The sequence below is a fragment of the Microplitis mediator genome, chromosome 10, assembly GCF_029852145.1.
Source record: "Microplitis mediator isolate UGA2020A chromosome 10, iyMicMedi2.1, whole genome shotgun sequence".
Taxonomy (NCBI): domain Eukaryota; kingdom Metazoa; phylum Arthropoda; class Insecta; order Hymenoptera; family Braconidae; genus Microplitis; species Microplitis mediator.
Genome location: NC_079978.1, coordinates 3267397 through 3288296, shown reverse-complemented (window position 1 = coordinate 3288296; position 20900 = coordinate 3267397). Strand labels below are relative to the sequence as shown.

The 20900-nt window shown below is 30.5% G+C and overlaps 3 protein-coding genes and 1 long non-coding RNA gene across 4 annotated transcripts; all 4 read right to left on the bottom strand.

Moving 5' to 3' along the window:
* Positions 1-1885: 1885 nt before the first annotated feature.
* On the bottom strand, positions 1886-6344 carry LOC130676620 (uncharacterized). Its single transcript, XR_008991454.1, has 3 exons — positions 5310-6344; positions 5096-5218; positions 1886-2700 (listed from the first exon to the last, which is right to left on the bottom strand). It is a non-coding gene; the product is annotated as an uncharacterized LOC130676620 (long non-coding RNA).
* A 1370-nt stretch (positions 6345-7714) lies between these two features.
* On the bottom strand, positions 7715-10336 carry LOC130676600 (odorant receptor 13a-like). Its single transcript, XM_057482943.1, has 9 exons — positions 10150-10336; positions 9965-10084; positions 9759-9876; positions 9430-9694; positions 8807-8941; positions 8637-8727; positions 8430-8566; positions 8122-8254; positions 7715-8052 (listed from the first exon to the last, which is right to left on the bottom strand). Exons 1-9 carry the CDS (start codon positions 10291-10293, stop codon positions 8002-8004), a joined length of 1194 nt encoding a protein of 397 aa, XP_057338926.1. The 5' UTR covers positions 10294-10336; the 3' UTR covers positions 7715-8001.
* A 1490-nt stretch (positions 10337-11826) lies between these two features.
* On the bottom strand, positions 11827-15048 carry LOC130676596 (odorant receptor 22c-like). The gene is made up of 9 exons (XM_057482938.1): positions 14703-15048; positions 14525-14644; positions 14045-14162; positions 13708-13972; positions 13489-13623; positions 13320-13410; positions 12780-12916; positions 12056-12188; positions 11827-11977 (listed from the first exon to the last, which is right to left on the bottom strand). The coding sequence occupies exons 1-9, from the start codon at positions 14844-14846 to the stop codon at positions 11927-11929; spliced, it is 1194 nt and encodes a 397-aa protein (XP_057338921.1). The 5' UTR covers positions 14847-15048; the 3' UTR covers positions 11827-11926.
* A 588-nt stretch (positions 15049-15636) lies between these two features.
* LOC130676614 (uncharacterized) lies at positions 15637-18846 on the bottom strand. Its single transcript, XM_057482962.1, has 6 exons — positions 18553-18846; positions 18217-18481; positions 17997-18131; positions 17830-17920; positions 16840-17516; positions 15637-16543 (listed from the first exon to the last, which is right to left on the bottom strand). Exons 1-5 carry the CDS (start codon positions 18647-18649, stop codon positions 17376-17378), a joined length of 729 nt encoding a protein of 242 aa, XP_057338945.1. The 5' UTR covers positions 18650-18846; the 3' UTR covers positions 15637-16543; positions 16840-17375.
* Between the last annotated feature and the right edge of the window lie 2054 nt (positions 18847-20900).

Below are 20900 nucleotides of genomic sequence, written 5' to 3'. Positions count from 1 at the left end.
TATCGTGGGAGAAAGAAATGCTAAAAAATGGTTTTTTACAAAACAACGGCATACAAAAGTATTTGCGAGCTCGTAGAGCTCGAAAATGTATTCACAATAGTGTTTTCGAGCTCAACGAGCTCGAAAACAGCGGGAAGTTTTGGGGCTGGCCCGCAGGGTCAACTGACAGACCGATTTTTTTTCTGAGTAACAACAATATATATTTACTTCTATTAGAATATCAGTTTCTGAGTAATTCATCATATGTATATTTTAAACTAATTTTCACTACATGAAGAAGAATGTGGAAGTTTGTTATTGCATTGACAAAAGCATTGTGAAGTAAGACCCAGATGTTTTTACCATCTGTATAAAAAACATAAAAAAAAAAAAAAATACCCATTAGAAAGAATTATAATAACAAAAGTGTGCGAACAATTCACAGTAGAGCAAAAAAATTGTTTTTAAAGAAAAGATCTTCCGTGTACTTCTTACCATTTCAGAGCTTTCTATAGACAATTCCATGATTTTTCCTGCGGTTAAAATACATGGCAGTTGACTTCTTAGTGTCATCAGAATCAACAATTTTTGTGATTTTTTCGAAATACTGTACCACTGTACCACTGTCCATTAATTCTATTCGAAGAGATTATTAACTAATGAAGTAAATTTTATTAATAAGTAAAAATAACAATTTAATTACTGCGTATCTACATGTGTCGTTGGAATTTTGAGTTCATATCCGTTAGCTGTTGAGATAGAAAACATTCGAACAAGAGATGAATTTGCTGCGCAACGACTTATTCTTTGGATTACAATATATAACACATTTAGAAAATATACGTTTCGAGAGTTCGTTGACTCAACTCTATAATCACGGAGTGTTTTATTTAGAAAAATCATTTTTATAGTACCGGCCACACTTTCTTTTATTCAGTTCATTCGTAGTTTTGATTTTAATTTTGCTTAAATTAATCAAGTGCAGGTAAGAAAGCTGAGGATTTTTTCAGTGCGACTATTGATTCTGAAAATAAAGCTCAAAAATAAATACGTGCACGTGAAATACTGTGGTGTTAATAAAATTTTGTGGTGTTCATCCCAGTTTTATTTTATTTTATATTTTTGAAGTGAAACACCAAATTTGTATAATAAAAATTATTGCATCCCTCAAAAGCTCAAAGTATGTTTATAATTATCATTGTCAATTTATTTTGAGTTGTTTTTTTTTGAACTTTTTTTTCAAGAGATTTATCTACTCCTATATTCACGACTCTTTAGAATACCAAATTTGTGGACATGAACCATGTCAGTTTTTTACTAACAAAAACTAGAATAAGAAAAAAGTGAAGGAAGAGGACACCGAGGGTCATTTCAATGGAAAGTAAATAAATTAACTAATCAAAATTTTAATGGTAATTCGGTAATAAAAATAAACCAATGGACGGTATTTGTTGCGGTGTTACATAATTCTCCTTATAAAATACTGCAGTTGATGATTAGTTGTATCTATTTATTTACTATAAATAAATTAATAACTGAGTGATCATTACAAAAATACTTTTAATAAAATTTATTGCATGGATAGAAGAAAAGTGAAGTACGATACAGCTGTTTTTAACATCTGTAAAAATATAAAATGTACCAGAAAAATTAGTTTCAAGAAAAAGGAAAAAATAACATTTAATCACTTACCATTGCAAAGGTTTCCATAGACAAATCCAGGATTTTTTCTGCTGTTAAAATACACGGCATTTGACATCTCCGTATCATCAGAACCTACAATTTTTGTGAATTTACCGAAATATCATACCACTTTGTATTAGTTCTATTCAAAATATTTATTCATTATTAGCGTTAGTCGTATCACGAAGAAAAAAAAAATGTTTTAAAATAAAATAGTGTGCACTTTAATCAGATACATTATGGTTATTAATAAATAAGAATTAAAATATATAGATTGGCTGTGATGTAACAATAAACCAATTTTCAGACTGAGTTTTTTTAAAGTAACCCACTGTTTTTTTTTTTTTTTAATTGCTTCAGATATCCCTATAGATTTCGTTGTACGACTGTCACAGCAATAATATTGTTAGTATACTCATCGGATAAAAATGAATAAAAATTTCAAGTCCTCAGAAAAAAGAGGACATAAACATAAATATGTGTGTCCTGTCGAATTAACAGTTCTAATTTTCTTATTTATTTTCTTTATTACTATTATTCTTTTATTTATTTTATTATGTATTTATTATAATATCCCGACTAGAATTTTTCATAAGGGCCTGACGAGGTCCTTATTGGGTTAACCTTATTTCAAATAAGGTCCCGATCAGGGTATCCTGACGAGGATCCTGATATGGATGTAACGCTTAAGACCCATGAGGTCCTTATCGGGATTGCCTTATCAGGACCTTACCAAGATATCCTCATCACGTCCTTATCAGGATTGCCTTATCAGGTCCTTACCAGGATATCCTCATCAAATCCTTATCAGGATTACCTTATTAGTAATTATTTTTAAAAAAATATTAAATTGCAAAAAAAAAATAAGAGAAATTTAATTCGATCGAGAATGTTATCTATTGTATTGAGAGCATTAATTAGAGAAAGTAAACATATTTTTTATTGATGAAAAAATCCCGATAACTGCTGGGCTCGAACCTGTGTCCTTTCGATTCAAAGTCCTCGATGCTATCCACTGGGCCGACATACACATGTGATCTGGAAAGTGTAAATATAATATTCATTATGATGTCAAAGAATAAGTGATAAAGAAGTAAAAAATCTGTGCTACAATGATTGACGTGATTTTTATATAATATTCTTTTGTACTTTTTTAAATTTTTAGCCTGTAAATGAAATATTTAAAGGAATGGGATAACTTTTTTTTGAATAAGGACATCCAGATAAGGTCCTGATCAGGAACTTGTCAGGTTGACCCGATGGCAAATAACTTTTCTTTTAATAGAGATATCCTGACGAGGTCCTGATCAGGAACTTGTCAGGTTGACCCGATGGCAAATAACATTTTTTTGAATAAGGATATCCTGACGAGGTCCTGATCAGGAATTCGTCAGGCTGACCCGATGGCAAATAAATTTTTTTTTGAATAGGAATATCCTGATGAGGTCCTGATCAGGAATTCGTCAGGCTGACCCGATGGCAAATAAATTTTTTTTTTATAGAGATATCCTGACGAGGTCCTGATCAGGAACTCGTCTGGTTGACCTGATGGCAAATAACTTTTTTTTGAATAAGGATATCCTGACGAGGTCCTGATCAGGAATTCATCAGGTTGACCCGATGGCAAATAACTTTTTTTTGAATAAGGATATCCAGATAAGATCCTGATCAGGAACTTGTCAGGTTGATCCGATGCCAAATAACTTTTTTTTTAATAGAGATATCCTGGCGAGGTCCTGATCAGGAACTTTTCAGGTTGACCCGATGGCAAATAACTTTTTTTTAAATAAGGATATCCAGATAAGGTCCTGATCAGGAACTCGTCAGGTTGTCCCGATGGCAAATAACTTTTTTTTTAAAAGAGATATCCTGACGAGGTCCTAATCAGTAACTTTTCAGGTTGACCCGATGGCAAATAACTTTTTTTTGAATAAAAATATCCTGACGAGGTCCTGATCAGGAACTTGTCAGGTTGACCCGATGGCAAATAACTTTTTTTTGAATAAGGATATCCTGACGAGGTCCTGATCAGGAACTCGTCAGGTTGACCTGATGGCAAATAACTTTTTTTTGAATAAGGATATCCTGATGAGGTCCTGATCAGGAACTCGTCAGGTTGACCTGATGGCAAATAACTTTTTTTTGAATAAGGATATCCCGATGAGGTCCTGACAAGGAACTTGTCAGGTTTGCCCTAATAAGGCAAACCTTATATCAACCTGATAAGGTCCTTATGGTACTTCAGGCAAATCAGGAAGGAATTCTAGTCGGGATACAAAGGAATATTAATATAGCTCAACTGGTAGAGCACTCGGCGCAATACCGAATTGGTCTGGGTTCGATTCCCAGTTCGGCCTATCTATATTTTTCTCAATTTATCTATAAATTGTCTTATTGAGAGGTTTGCATGTTTAGGTTTCCACTATATAATAAAAAATAAGAACCAAAAGTATTCAAATAGGGATGTTTGATTGCGTTTTTTTAATTAAAAATACAATGCTAATGAAAAAAAAAATATGTTCGATTAATAATGTTTTCCGAGAGTTATCGTGGTTATGAAAATTCGCAAAGTATTAAAAGAAGGAGTGAAATACTATTTACAAGTGTACATATTTATGAAATTAATACAATTTATCGTGTTTAGAGTTCTCAGAAGAGTGTAGGAATGTTTTTTGGGGGTGAAATAGCTGGATTTGACAGTGATTGTAAAGTTCCGTGAACACATTCAAGCTTGAATTGTGCAATAACTTTGATTACTGTGTATGTACATGTTCTGTTGTATTATGAAGCTCATATCCGTTAGCTGTTGAGATATAAAACATTTGAAAAATAGATGAATTATCACAGCCACGGAGTACATCAACATTATTATTTTTTGCCGGAATGTATTTGATTGTGTTATAAACTGCTAAGGCAGATCTGGCTAGATCTTTTTATATATGGCCAGATCTAATCCGTTTTTCCCGGGTATTGATGAAGTGAAGTATGCCAAAGGGAAATAGTAGAGTACAGAAGTAGTTGTACTGAATAGAGTAGTTGATAAAAGTAATGTAAATGAATATTCAATTGATAACATAGTCAAGTGAAAATTTTAAATATTTTTAAGAACAATTTAAATTAATTTTTTTTGCGTTTGAGGTAGTGCATTACTCTCAACATGTCAATTTAAGTCTTAAATTATATATAAACAATAGACTGATTCAAAAAAATCAATTTTATTTTTTTATCAAGGACACCGACTCAGAAGTTTCAATAGGGTAAAAGAAGTCACCAATTAAAATTTGAGCCCTTAACATTAATATTAAGTACACCGGAAAATTTGATTTTAAAACCGGTAAAAAATATTTACACCAGCGGCGGCGTTATTTTCACACCGCTTTCGGGGTTAAAATTTAACACTGCCAATTTTAACACCTACACCGCTTGGACTTACCCTGGTGATTCTTTACTGTGTATTAGTTCTCTGATACTTGTGGAATAGCTTGCAGTATAAATGCACTCCATATAACAGTGACTATCACTAAGCTCTGTCGTGAAGATTGATATGACCATCGACCTATTAGAGAAGCAGAAATTTTAGTTATTTTGTAGTAGGGTTTATCGTATATATCCATCGTACTGAGAACTTTGACATCTATCGCGTGTACCTTTGCATTAGATGTAGTATTTTCCCTCAATTATTTTCTTTGCTATGAAATACTTGAATGACGTTGACGGACGCCTTAATGGCTGCCGTCACTTCACTGTGTCCATATGGTGTTGCTACGGTAACTTTGATTGCTTTGCTGTTACAACTTATTGGCAAAGATTATACAATTTAGTCATAAAACTTACATCAGTATAAGTGCCTATTCATAATCGTTCACTACGATAAATCAGTATGAACACCAAGACTTTGAAGACACACGTACATTTTGATCAGTGAGTACTTAAATTTTGGGTTTTTTATTCCATATATTATTTATTTTATATTTTCAATATTAAACATCGATTTTAGTACAATAAAAATTGCTATGCCCTATTAAAACCTCAATGTGTTAAGAATGACGACGAATGCTATTTGTTGATGGTCATTATCAGTTTATTGTGAGTTATTTTCCTTAGTACTTTATTAAATAAAAGATTTCTCTATTTCTATGTCTATGACTTTTTAAACAATCAAATTCATGAGAACGGATTGTATCAGTAGTTTACTAACAGAAATAAAATATTGGAAAAAAGTTAAAGGAGAGTCGACAGAGGGTCATATAAATCGGTAATAAATTAATTAATTAACAAAAATTTTTCTGGCAATATAGTTAGAAAAAATGAATCACTGGTATGATCTAGATGTTTTTATCATTTATAAAAATATATAGTGAACTACTTAACTTCTTCCAATTACATAACTATTGAAGAAATAGTGGATGTAAAAAGTACAAAAAAAATAACGTCAGCTGTTGAAGCTTAAAAAAATACTGCACGGAGACATTTTTCTTGTTTGAAATGCTATGGCAAATGAAAAAATTACTATGGCCATAGTAATTTTCACATGTGTTTATTTAAATTTCCGCAGGTGGCCAACGGTCCATCTTTACTATGACACCATAGTATTTCAAACGAAAGTGAGTTCTCCGTGTGGGTAAAGTATCACGTTAATTAAACTTATAATGATTCACGATCCGTTTCATATCCCGGGAAAAACGGATTAGATCTGACCATATATAATAAGATCTGGCCAGATCTGCCTTAGCAGATCTGGCCAGATCTTTAAATTGTCTCTATCTGACGAGATCTGGCCAGATATAATCAGATCTGGCCAGATATAACTAAAAAATAATCTTTTCAGATCTGACCAGATATAACGAAAAATTAATCTTATTAGATCTGGTCATATCTGGTCAGATCTTTAAATTGTCTCTATCTGACGAGATCTGGCCAGATATAATCAGATCTGACCAGATGTATTCAAACAGATCTCTACCTAGATCTTTCAGTTGCTATTTTTTTTATTATTATCCTAGATAAATTTTAAATGTTTATGTATAAAATCCAGATGCTATTATGGATTAGGAAAGATAATTATTGTTAATTAGATATGTCTTTTATTCTCATTCTACGCTTGAGATAACATTTTTAAACATACACTTATATTAAAAATTCCTAAACTTAAATTGTATTAATGAAAGTAATACGAGCTAAACTTGTTTACACGTCAATAAATTTGACCAATGTGAGATCTTTGAGTTATAGCTCAATCTCAATATATTTTAAACTTAAATAAATAACTTTATTATTAAATTTACTTAAATTATTTAATTCAATCATTAAACATTTTACACACTTATCATAGGTCAATATAAAAATTAACATATATATTAAAATATAATTTGTATTGTAGTAATAGACAATAATTAGTCAGCAATTTTTTTAGGCTTCAATTTAATAATTTATAGTAAATTTAATAATTACGTTCAAAATAACTGTTTTAAACATATGAATAAAGATAGTAAAAAAAATTGTTTACGCGTCAACAAATTTGACCAGTGCGAGACTTTGAGTCACTACTCAATTTAGAAACTTTTTAATCTCAGAATGTTTAAATAAAAATAATAAAAAAAAATTCTTTTAAAGAATTAAAGACCCATTGTTATTCATCCTTTATATGATTTACTATAATATATGCATAACTACTTAATCAGATCTGATCGAATCTGATGCTGTTGACAACTTCGATATAGTTATATCTGGCCAGATATGATAAGACCTTTTCATGTCTAATGTATTTTGCAATCCAGATATAGTTATATCTGTTTAGATCTGGCCAGATATGATAAGACCTTTTCATGACTAATGTATTTTGCAATCCAGATATAGTTATAACTGTTTAGATCTGATCAGATATGACTAGATCTGATCATGTCTGATGTATTTTTCAACTCAGATATAGTTATATTTGTTTAGATCTGATCAGATATGACTAGATCTGTTCATGTCTGATGAATTTTTCAACCCAGATATAGTTATATCTGTTTAGATCTGATCAGATATGACTAGATCTGATTAGGTCTGATGTATTTTTCAATTCAGATATAGTTATATCTGTTTAGATCTGATCAGATATAACTAGATCTGATTATATCTCAAATCCCATATCTAACCAGATATAAATAGATCTGATCAGATATAATTAGATCTGACCAGATATAATTATATCTGGTCCGATCTAATCCGTTTTTCCCGGGATAAATCTTGATATCTGAAGCATAGCAAAAAGGATATAATTTTTGAATCGTTGTTGTTTATTTTCATCCGGATAATTTTTCATCTTTGTAGATAAAATAAAAAATTTATCATGCGCTAGCGCATCGACAAGAGAATTGTAAAATATGATCCAGCTGTTTTTACCATCTGTACAAATGAATGAGTACTGTCAACCAAGTGGGATTGGAAAAGTTTTTAATGTTTTGTTTTTTTTACCATTCCGAAACTCTCGATAGATAATTCTACTATTTTAGCTGCGGTCAATTTACAGGGAATTTGACTTCGTAGCGTCATTAAGATCAACAATTTCCTTGATTTTGCGGAATTTTCGTACCATTTTGCTCTAGCTCTATAAATAAGAATTCCATTTCTATTACAAATATGAAATTATCTCTTCGCACTGGAGTGCAACTATGCACTCAACACGAGAGAGGGTCTCATTAATTTGTTTGTTAGACTAGTTATAGTATCTAATGAAGAAAAATCTGCTTTTCTATAAATAATATCACTAAAATAAGACATACATGCAATGTTGAATGTGGGTACTCATATCCGTCAATCTTTGTGACATGTAGCAGTCAAAAAAAAGGTGTAGAATTTGAGCTCCTGTAAACATGATATATTTCAAAGTATCTTGGATTGAATTCGAGTGTGTAATAATCTGAAAATATAACCATATTATAACTTTTGATGACTTTATCGAAATTCGGTTAGTCCAAAAGTAACTCAACCTGAAACCCTGTAATACTCATAGCTGGCAAATTTAATCCGACCACTATTCCGAAACATCCGCAAAAGGTTGTTTCAATAAGTTCAGCAAATCTGCAAAAAAACACATGAAATGATCAATTTACTAAACTACTTTTAATACCAGACCGTCTGAAAACATTATGAGACGTACTTTAAAGCTCGCCTGTGAGCTCTGATACAGGAAACGAAGTGCTTGTAGTGGATATCTTGTGCGTTTATCCAAAAACTCGTTCCGCTAGGCATATTATGAGAGATTGTTTCACTAGGACAATGTTCTATACGGAATCTACATGAAATATCACAGCCAATAAAAATGTAAACAGATCAATAAATTATTTGATATTAAATCTACACAGAGAAAAATTTATACGTAACCATTACAATATATTATGGGAATGGTTCTCATAATATGTTACTATAATTTTCCCTCCATGTATAGTAGTCTATATTGATTTAATCGATGATTCCCAGATAATTAATGCAAAGAATTTCAAGCTTGTGCTAAGATTCAACAAACGCTAGCCTGTTTCTTACTATATTTATCTTCCACCACTAAAAGCCCACAAAATCGAAATTTTGTGATGTTCTTATAAACCTATTCCTGCACTAATTGTTTCTCTTCTTTGGTTAGAATCTGTTAAAGTTTCCCAAGCCTTTAATTCTTATCATCAAGGCAACCCGGCCCTTACGTGTTGGATACTTGGAGCGTTAATCATCCGGTAAATATCTATTAATATCTTTAATTATGTATCATATAAAATACTCATATGTTACCCAACAACAGCAAATATCCCACAGACATGTTGTACAAACGTAATGAATACAATATCACAGCAAACAATAACCAGTATTATAGAAACAATACAAATATTTGAAACACTCAATAGTAACCAATAATGTTTTTCTTTGTCAAATATAATAAATTCCATTGGGACAGAGAATCTCTGTGGCACAGAATCGTTTGCTTTTGAAACAATATTTATAATTATCGGTAAAATTGGATCTAATATGAACATTATGAGTGCAAAGTTTGCAAAGCCTTCAGACAAAAAAAAATCAAATTATTAATTGCTCCTTAAATTAAAGCTCAAATTTTTTTACACCTGTATAACCAATAGACAAATATCGTCCTATTTTTAAATGATACTCCAATATAATTTTTTCTTCGTTGTTCTTCAACATTTTCCAATCGTCTTTAACGCGCTCGAACAGTTTCTGTATCTAGATTTTATACATTGTTAAGAAAACTCGATAATAAGTTTGAACAAAAATAATATAAATAGACAATCGAAAAAAAATAAAGACAAACCATTTTAGCTTTTTGAATCGTATTAATATATTTAGCCACATATGCTAAATCCATTATAAATGCTGACAACAATTCGAATAATAAGTCTTGATCATCAAAATTCACTACCAGAGCAATAACCTGTCAAGTAATTAAAAATAATCGAAATTTATTGGTTGATTTATTTAAGACGTGAAAGTAAATACTTGTGGAATAATTTGAAAGAAAAATAAGTTCCACAATACAGATCCTAATATTAAACTTTTTAGTCGAGATTGATAAGGCCATTGTCCTATAAGAGAAGCAAAATTTTTAGTTATTTTATAGTAGGGTTGCTCGTAGATGTCCATTGTACTGGCAACTATTATAACTTCTAACGCATCAACTCTCTTCCCTTCATATTGGGTATATACCATTTAACTTCATTTAATTTCCCCCTTGTGTTTTATTTCAATGACACTGATGGAAATTTTAATAGCTGTCTTTGGTCGTACGTCAGAGGGTTAAAACTTTGTAGTTACTTTGTGTTGCCAGGGTAACTTCGATATCTTCGCTATTACGATTTATTTTTAGCGAAGTTAATACACTGTTGTTTATACTTGTGCTTATTTCTTTGACTATAACCATTACCTATTTTTTTTAAAGATAAAATAAAATACTCGAGTTTGTTCAACATTTGTTATTTCACTGTACATTAACATCTGATTATTTGTCAAAATATCACAAGATGACTAGTTGAAACAAATTATGACATGAAACTAAATTTTTTGAATACACAGTAAAAAAAAACTTAGTAAATATTGATACAAAACTGTGTGTTAGAACAACATTTCACACAAATTTTTATGTTCTTTTAACATTATTGATTTGTGTAAAAAAAATAACACAAAAAATGTTGAAAGTAACACATAAAATTCTTAACATTTTAAATGTTATCTGCAACATAACGTAGAGTGTTGATTTAACAATTTTGTTTGTGTTATTTTGATTTTTATAAAAATTTATCTGTATAAAAGATAAACAAGTGACTGGGGTAAATTCATAACATACTTCGTGTTACTTTTGTGTCAATTGATATTTTTTTTGTATTAAAAATGAACTGATAAAGCAACAAAAAAGCAGAACATATGTTAAATTATCATAAAAAAATGTTAAATATTGAACACCAAATTTTGAGTATAGACTTTTTTCTTTAGACAAATACGAAAAATGTTTTACTGTGTATGAAATAACTTGGATAAGACTTTCGTTCTATAACCGATATATTTTCAGGATCAAAATAGTAAAATACATAAATTTATTTCAATTGTTACACTATTTTTTTCACATTCATTTCAAAGATGTCTTAAATTTTTCATGATACCAGCATCGAAACTTGAAGTTTCAGTGTCTCTACAGCCCGTCGAAATAAACTAATTTTAAGCCAATGCTGCAAACAACTGCTAGCGAATTTGTAATTCAAGAATACTTTCATACAGCGGGCAGAAACATGCGTATATATATGATTACTCTAAAACCAAGTATGTAGTCAAAATCAACACACTTTCCAAATAACATTGAAACGCCATAAGCAATCTATAGATATTTAATACACCGTGAAACGTGTTTTACACCGTGAAACGTGTTTTAAATGACTACAAAAAACTATATTTTCGCTTATGGCCTTAAACATAGAACACATTTAATATGTATTAAAATAATACACTTGTAACACACTTGGTTTTAGAGTGATTGTATGAATACGACTTTAATTTCTTGCATTCAATATGAACAATAAGATCGATAAGTAACAAAATACCAAATTGACACAAATCATGGCAAAATAAATATTTATTTCAGATGAAATGACTAAATAATAAGCTTTCATTATATCTTATATTTTCATAAAACCATAACTATATAATTATTTGTGTTACTACAACAAAATTTAATAACCCTACACTCAGCTGAACTTTTCTGTATAGTGAAGAATGTAAGAGTTTATTACTGCATCGATAAAAGCATCGTGAGGTACGATGCACATGTTTTTAACATCTGTATGAAAAATAGAAACACAACTTGAAAAGTATAATAATAATTAATAATGATTAAAAATAAAAATTTTATCATTACCGTTGCGAAATTTTCAATGGACAAATCCATTACTTTAGCAGCAGTCAATTTACAAGGTGTCTGACTTCTCAATGTCATTAATATTAGCAATTTTTGTGACTTTACGGAAATGTCGTACCACCTTACATCAGCTCTGTAGATAAAAGTTGCTAAAATGTGTTACAAGGATCATTGTCTCAATCACACAAAAATGATTAATTAACATGTATTACTCTAAGCCTTCTACGATCATTAATTTTCCCAATTACCTGGACCATAGTCACTACGGTCGACTAAAAAAATTCATAATAAATTAAACTTAGATTTTCAAACTACTCAAGTTTATTCCAAATCCGATAAATTTGTACATTTCCAACGCCTCTATGTCTAGCTTAGACTCCTCCCACTTACAGACCAATCGAAATACCAGAAGAACTAAAGTCTTCTGGGGATAACAAATTGATCGAGGGAGGGTCAAATTCGAGGCTGCGAGCTTATCAGTAACTTGCTACCGCGCACTGAGATCACATCGTGTTGCTATTTTTACAAACGACTTGTTTATTTTATATTGTAGTTAGTGCAAGTGACTAGTTATCTTGATAATCGATTGTTAATATAAACATTTAAAAAACTTTGTTATTTATTTGAGTGTTCTGATTTTAGTTCATTTTTATCAATCAATTAAAAATCGTACAAGGCTATTATTATACTTAGTAATCGATAATAGTCCAGATTTCATTGTTACATGCTTTCGTGCATTTCTAAACTCATGTCCGTTAACTGTTGTGACATAAAACATTCAAAAAAGAGATGTGCCATCTGAGAAATGGCGTATGTTGAATATTTCAATGTCTTGTCTATTGTATTGGATTGTGTTACTACCTAGAAAAATAATACGTCTATTTTCAACATGAAAATATTTTCATTGTAGAGTAAACTTGTAAATTACATTAAATTCAGGAATCTAGACTATGAAGAATAATTTGTATTTTTTTCAAAATTTTTCGGGGGTTCTGTCGTGCCCGGGATGCTTGTATTGCTTTTAAACTTAGTGAAAATATGCCGAACTCATAAAAATCTGAGGATTGTAAGGAAAAAAAAATCTTTTACTCAACATTGTGCAAAAACGCTGATAAAAGTCTTAGATGACGATAAAACCCAAATTTTGAAAAGAAAAAATAATTTGTTGCCAAATTCTTGGAATTTTTCGTTTTGCCCATCGAGTCCCGGTTTGCTCAGCGGTCCCCTATTTATATATGTTTATTCAGTGCATTTGTTATGTTACCTGAACTCCGGTGATACTTATAAGTGGCAGATTGACTCCTATAATCAATGCAAAACTTACAGAATAAGCACTTTCGAGAAGATCAGCAAACCTGTAATACAATAAAAACAGTTATCATTTAAAGCAACAAATATTCATCATTACATATATTGAAAATTATTCTACATACTCTAGAGCTCGCCTGTGGCCCCTGATGCAAGACACCAAATGTTTGTAAGGAATATTTTTCGAATTTGACAAATTATTTCTCCTTTTATGGCCTTCCGGAAGGTCTTCATCGACCGGTGTATTTTTTAGTCGACATCTACTCAAACATATTTAACATCAGTCAAAAATAATAATTCGCAAAAATAAAAAACATGTTCAACATAAAATGCTTGGATGTTACCCTATAACTGCAAATAATCCACAAATGTGTTGCACATAGGTGATTAACGTGATGTCACATGAAATGATGACAACTATAATGTTAATACAAAATAGATTTGATATAACTAAAATTGTCCAGTAATGCTTCTCTCTGTCAATGATTATGTACTCCAACGGAAGAGCGAATTTCCGTGGAGCAGTTTCGTTCATTCTTAAGAGTATATTTAAAAATCTTGGAATAATCGGTTCCGTTATAAAAATCATCAATGTCGTACCGACAATACCTTCATAGGGGTGATAAATTATGGTTAGATAAAAAATTTTAAGCGAAATTCATAATTTTTAATTTCCATTACCTACATATGCAGCTGAAAATAAATAACCGAGGGTTGTTCGATATTGTAGTGAATCTTTTTCTTCTTCGTTCAATAGTAATTTCCAATCACGTCTCATACGTTCGAATAATTCTTTCATCTAAATTTAATAACTTATTGTTAGTTCAATATATTTCATGTTATAAAATTATAAAGTTTTTAACATAAATATAAATAAATTTATGAGTTGATACTTCGTGCGCACTAAGGAAACTAAAAACCTGATTGTCATTGAATTTTACCGGTTTTACGTTTTCATTTTAACGGACTTATTTACAGAAAAATCTAATAATAAGTTTGATAATTAAATTGATGACTTCTCCAGAACATGTTCACAGATTGATAAATATTTCAGAGTAATAGTCGATTGAGGTCATTTAACTCTCTTGTGCACTAGCAAACTTTAATATATGTAGGTACTCGAAAAGTAGTTAAAAATAAATATATCGGTAAATTACATACCTGAGCTGTTTTGCAGATTGCATTGTAATATTTGATTGCAAAAATCAAATCTATAATTACCCCCGAAAAAGCTTCAAATAGAACATCACTTTCTTCTAAATGTACCAGAATAGCTATAAGCTGTTAAGTAATTAATGAAAAAAAAGTAGTTAAAACAAAGGATATTAATTAAGTATACTTGTGGAATAAATTGCATAAAGAAAGCAGTCCATATGATAGTTATTATAATAATCTTATTCTGCCGAGACTGATACGGCCATTGACCTATCAAACGAGAACTGTGCTTTACTATTCTGTAGTTGGGTTCGTCAAAAACATCCATTGTTATAATCTCTCTTGATTCTGAGGTCTTCGAGTTAGCAAGTGAATTAAATTCCCTATTTTACTTCATCCTTTCCCGCATAATAAATTATTAAGTGACATTGATGGACATTTTATTTTCTTCCTTGTCCTATGTCAAGCTGTCAATCATTGTGGGTGTAGAGCTGTTGTGGAAAATTCGATCTTTTCATTGTTGCAACTTCCCTCGAGGAGAATTAATAATATTAATATTTAATTATTCCAAGAATAGGGTTATTCTCATAGTTAAAATATAGAGGAAGGTGCATGAGTGGAACAGTAAATTTACTTCGGTCGACATTCATTTTGCGAAGTGTGAGTATCAGAAACAAGTCAATACGTTTTGTGCCTTTCCAAAAAAATTACAAAATTATAAATTTCTTTATTCTTTTATACTACACTGTAAAAAATTTTGAATCCGCCGAAAAAAATTCAATCAAGTGGGGTTTTTTCAACACGGTGTGAGTCTTATCTTTCCCACCGTTCGGTGTTATTAGCTTAAAAGTCATACATTATTCGATTATCGCACCTGTAGTTAAAAAAAGGACCCAATAACTATTTTTAATATTTAATTTGTGAATTTAATTTTAATTGAAAATTTATTAACTTACTTTCTGTAATAATGAATAAAACAAAATACCATTATTAATTGAACCAATGAAAAAATATGATGAACAGTATTTTCAATTGAAAAAATTACTCAATCAAGTAACATTGTATTTATTAATCAAATGTAAACTAATTACAAACTAACAATATAGATTTAGGGTGATTAAAAAAAATATTTAATTTTCTTTTTCGCTCTTACCCCTTTATTACCTCCTCATTACGTTAAAAATCTGTGTGATATGAAAAGTGTAATTATAAAATTTAGTAATATGGCCAGAGGCCAAAATTTCAGTAATAAGTTTTAATCACCTAATAAAGTCCAGGAGACTTAAGTCGCATGTGTGTGTGTGAATAGTCCAAGTGACTCATGTGTGTGTGTGTGTGTGTGTGTGTGTGTGTGTGTGTGTGTGTGTGTGTGTGTGTGTGTGTGTGTGTGTGTGTGTGTATAATAAGATCCAGGGGACCATAATTTTAATTGTTATAAGGTCAAAGTCCAGAGGACTTGATTATTAATTGCAATCGGTCATAAATAAATGGTTAAAATTAATGAAATTCTAAAATAAAAGTTTACTTAATTATAAATTATCCTTCCTCATTCTTCTCTTACAAATAATTTTATAACGGCCCTGATAAATTAAAATTGGATTCTGGAAGACCTTCGATACTTCCGGTAGAGCTCTAAATCAGCTCTAAAGACCTATGCATAAATTTAAGAAATATTCAGTAGCTTACAAGTAATTAATCTTTTAATAAAAAAAAAATGTTTAAATGTTCAATTAATTAAATGGGAAATCAAAATTAAAATAGCGACCTCTTATAGTTAAGCTAGAGAGCCCGTCTATTGGGAAGATTTTTTTTCGGCAACCACGAACGTTTTAGGGGGTAAGAGCAAAAGAAAGAATTAAAAATTTTTTTCTAACCACCATTATATACATATAAATCTTTGCTATTGATATTTGACGCTCGTGTTCCTAACCCTCGAATTCGTTCATTCTATATAATGAATAATGCGAAAGTTCGTCACTGCATCGATAAAAGCATCGTGAAGTATGACCCAGATGTTTTCACCATCTATACAAAAAACATAAATATATCTTAAAAGTATGAATGATTATAAACAAAATGTAAGAACAATTTATAGTAACAAATGATTAATGTTTAATCGAATAATTTGGATGCCTAAAGAATTTCAAAAATCTGGATTCTTCGGGAATCAAACGAATTGCATTTTTTAAATTTATAAAATATGAGTTAAAATTTCAATATCGAAAATTTGGACTAAATATTTGAATTTCAATCGATTCGAGCACAATATCTGCATCGTGAGATGTTAATTAGTAATAATAAAAAAAGGTTTTAATTGTTACCATTCCGAAATTTTCAATAGATAAATCCATTATTTTAGCAGCAGTCAATTTGCAGGGTACTTGACTCCTCATTGTCATCAATATCAACAATTTCCGTGTCTTCATCGAGTAACTCAGCCAATCCACTTTAGCTCTGTAAAACACAAATACTGAGATGCGTCATCAGGAACATTAAATGAATCACATAGAAAATATTAAATAATATATATTAATTTAAGCCTTCTAAGATAATTAATTAATTTATTGTCCTAGACCATAATCTATTTGTTGACTTGAAAGAATTCATATATCGTCAAGCTCAAGTTTTTAAAATCTCTTGAGTTGATTTTAAACCTGATTTATTTGTCCATTCTTAAAGTCTCCATGACTTGCTGGGATTCCTCCCCTTTACAAACCAATAACGCGCCAGAAGAACTACAGATGTGCTCTAGTTTTAATTAATATTTATTAATCAACTCAAAGTCGTTGAAGGCTTAAATTATGCATAATAATCAGTCAATGAATTATAAAATATATGGAATTTGATAAATCCATCATTACATGCTCTCTTGCATTTGTAAGCTCTTGTCTGTTAACTGTTGTGCCATTAAACATTCAAAATAGAGATGTAATATATCAGTGAATGTAAACGATACGAATTTCAACAATTGCTGGATCGTATGAGATTGTGTAATAATCTAAAAAATTATTGATATATATATATATATTTATTTGGGCTGAAATTTCAAGCATAGTCATGATTTTACAAGTATAAGCTATTGCTGCCACGAGAAAAAAAAAATTTAGAAATAAAAAATCCGAATTTCAATCATTTTAGATATTTTCAAAATTCGTGAGCGACCTCTTGAAAATTTTTTATTGAGCTGATTTTTGGAGAGGCTTTTTAAAACATCGTAAATCAACAAATTTTCATAAGAGACTCGAAAAAAAAATAGTCGTTTTTTTTGGGTCACCCTAACATATATATATTTATAGTATTGATCGGTTTACCTGGAATCCGGTGATACTTATAAGTGGCAGATTGATTCCTACAATGAATCCAAAAGTTATGCAATAAGCATCTTCGAGAAGTTCCGCAAATCTTTAATAACGAGGGAATAATTATCATTTACATCAACAAATTTACATGATGGAACAGGATGAATTATTCAACAAACTCTAAAGCTCGCCTGTGGCTCCTTATACAAGATACCAAATGTTTGTACGAAATATCTTTCGAGTTTGACAAACCACCACTTCCGTTATGACTTTCAGAATAATTTTCATTGACTGGTGTATTTTGTAGCCGACATCTACTCAAACATAGTCACCATCAATAAAGATTGGTTTCTCAAAAAAATAAAAATGAATAGTCTGCAATAAAAACTAAAATGGTACCCCACAACAGCGAATAACCCACAAACGTGTTGCACAAAGGTGATATACGTTACGTCGCATGAAATAATAACAGCGGAAATGTTTAAAACGAGTAGATTTGAAATAATTAACATTATCCAGTAATGTTTCTCTTTGTCAATAATGATATACTCTAACGGTAGCGCCAGTTTAAATGGAACAGTTTCATTTGTTTTTATGAATGCATTTATAATCCTCGGAAAAACCGGTTCCATTACGAAGATTGCCATTGAGGTGTATGCGAATGCTTTTATAGATATTTAATAAAAATTAAACATTTAATTTTCCGGCTGATTTCGAAAATGTTATTGTCATTACCTGCAAATGCAGATGAAAAAAGTTGACCAAGGTTGCTATGATACTTGAGTATCCTTTTTTCTTCATCGTTCAATAGTAACTTCCAATCAGATCTCATTCTATCGTATAGTTTTCTTATCTATGTAAATTTGATAACTTGTTATATAAATATGTAATATGTAATTAAACTAAAATATTTCGTACAATAGTACGATTTGAATTACTTTTTGCTCGTACTCAAGGAACAAACGAACAAATAATCACTACTGTCTTCAAGGCTGATGAATTAAATTTTTTTATGACAAAATGAAATAGTTCAAGGGGTTAGTATTGAATGAATGAAAGTGACAAAAATGTTTGTTTATTCTGAATATATTTTTCTTTTCAAAAGGCTAAACTTGCTGAGCTTCAAGCCATTTTTAGCTAAAAAAATCTGAAAAACGATTGACCCTACGAGGCAACCCCAAAACTTCCCATTGTTTTCGAGCTCCCTGAGCTATTCAAGCTCAAAAAACTGTTAAACCGACAAAACTTGCATTTCACTGAAAAAAAAATAATTTCTGTCAGACGATATCTTTAGAAAGAATCAGCCGATCCGAGCGTTCTTGGTGACAATCGAAAGATCTCACCAAGAATTATGTTTATTTTTCATATAACTTGTAAACTACACGACCTATCGACTCCAAAATCTAATCAATTTTAAGTCTTGGGGAGCCCTTTCGATTGCCGCCAAGAACGTTGGAATCGGTTGATTCGTTCCAAAGATATCGTCGGACAAAAAAAGTTTACATACACACACACATCCACACACCCTCACTCACACGGCCGTCCATCCGCGAATAGTCAGAATAGCTTCCTAGGACTTCAAAACGTCGACATCTGATAAAAACTCGATTTTTGAAGACGGGACCGAAACAATTTTCCTTTTTTTAAAAAAATTTTCAATTTTCATAGCGGGGAGTTAAAAATTGTTTTGAAACTTATGCTTCGTCGGTTTCAACCTTTTCAATTCTTGACAACATGATTAGAACTTTGAAGAGCAAATTTATACTTTTTACAGAGAGGTCTAATGATTGAAAGCTATTTCATGGTGACATTTGACTACGATCGTTTGATCCTCTTGTACACAAACCATAATTTCCGTTCAGAATATTCGCATTTAAAGAGTTGATAAAAAAAAGTAAAAAAAAAAACACACATACACACACACACAAAAAGATTTTAAAATTGCATACCGACTTTCTTCTATAGATTACATTGATAAACGCGGCGATGAACATTAAATCAATTGCCATCGAGGAAAATGCTTCAAACAGAATATCCGAATCATCGATATGTACCACAATAGCTATAATCTTTAATGTAATTCATGAAGAAAAAATTTTTTAAATAAATGCTATAATTATTGTACTTGCGGAATGAATTGCATGAAAAAAGCAGTCCAGATGATAGTTATTATAATCGTCCTTTTCTTAGGTGACTGATACGGCCATTGACCCATACATATAGAAGAGTTTTTTACTACTCTATAGAAGGGTTCATCAAAAATGTCCATTGTTGTTGTATTTCTTCTCCCGACGGCTTGACGTTTACACATGACTTAAATGCACTATTTTACCTTATTCTTTTTCTCACTATAAATTTTTAAGTGACATTGAGAGACATTTTAATTGCTTACTTGTCTCATTTTAAAATCATATTCCCTGTAGATATAGCGCTGTCATGGTAACTTCGATTTTTTTGCTACAAAAACTTTCCACGACGGAAAAGAATATAATGAATATTTAATTATTCTAAACGGAGGGTTTGCTATTAGCATAGTTGTAATGCATAATAGTATGTATTAGTGAAATAGTTCATTTATTTTATTTAATACGTACTTTACGAAGTGGGATTATGAGAAACGAGTCAATGCGAGTTTTGTATCTTTCTATGAAGATAACCAAATTTTTAATTTGTGTATTATTTGATACACGATGAAAACGAGTGTCGAAAATATTTTAATATATTTTTTAGTAAGAAATACTAATGCGAATCAGTGCATTATTTTTACTACTTAGCACTCAATTCATAGTAAAAATCATGGAATGGTAATTAATACTACATGTTTATCTGAAAAATTGCTATATCATTAGTTTTATTACTACTTCATTCGTACTCTCTGTTAATCGAACAGCAATTTTTATAAAGAAAATATTAAATTATTATTAAACGTATAGTCATACATTTCATTATAGGATTTAACGATTTTTACTCTGCAAAAATATAAAAATTAGCTAAGCGTATGCATCAAATACCCTACGGTATACAAAAATTATAATCTGTTTAGTAATTTCTGTAAACTAGATAAATAGCGTAGTACTGTACGG

Excerpts from the sequence above, each read along its gene's own strand:
- LOC130676600 (XM_057482943.1), bottom strand. The coding sequence starts at position 10,293 with ATGGACATCTACGAGCAACCCTACTATAAAATAACTAAAAATTTTGCT. Across the intron at positions 8,942-9,429 it reads GGGATATTTGCTGTTGTTGG|ATTCCGTATAGAACATTGTC; the intron begins GTAACATATGAG and ends TATTTCATGTAG. Across the intron at positions 8,053-8,121 it reads CTATCGAGAGTTTCGGAATG|ATGGTAAAAACAGCTGGATC; the intron begins GTAAAAAAAACA and ends TCATTTGTACAG.
- LOC130676596 (XM_057482938.1), bottom strand. The coding sequence starts at position 14,846 with ATGGATGTTTTTGACGAACCCAACTACAGAATAGTAAAGCACAGTTCT. Across the intron at positions 14,163-14,524 it reads CAATCTGCAAAACAGCTCAG|ATGAAAGAATTATTCGAACG; the intron begins GTATGTAATTTA and ends TATTAAATTTAG. Across the intron at positions 13,411-13,488 it reads GGCCACAGGCGAGCTCTAGA|GTTTGCTGATCTTCTCGAAA; the intron begins GTATGTAGAATA and ends ATTGTATTACAG.
- LOC130676614 (XM_057482962.1), bottom strand. The coding sequence starts at position 18,649 with ATGAGATCTGATTGGAAGTTACTATTGAACGATGAAGAAAAAAGGATA. Across the intron at positions 18,482-18,552 it reads TTTTTCATCTGCATTTGCAG|CATTCGCATACACCTCAATG; the intron begins GTAATGACAATA and ends TATCTATAAAAG. Across the intron at positions 18,132-18,216 it reads GGGTTATTCGCTGTTGTGGG|ATGTCGGCTACAAAATACAC; the intron begins GTACCATTTTAG and ends ATGTTTGAGTAG.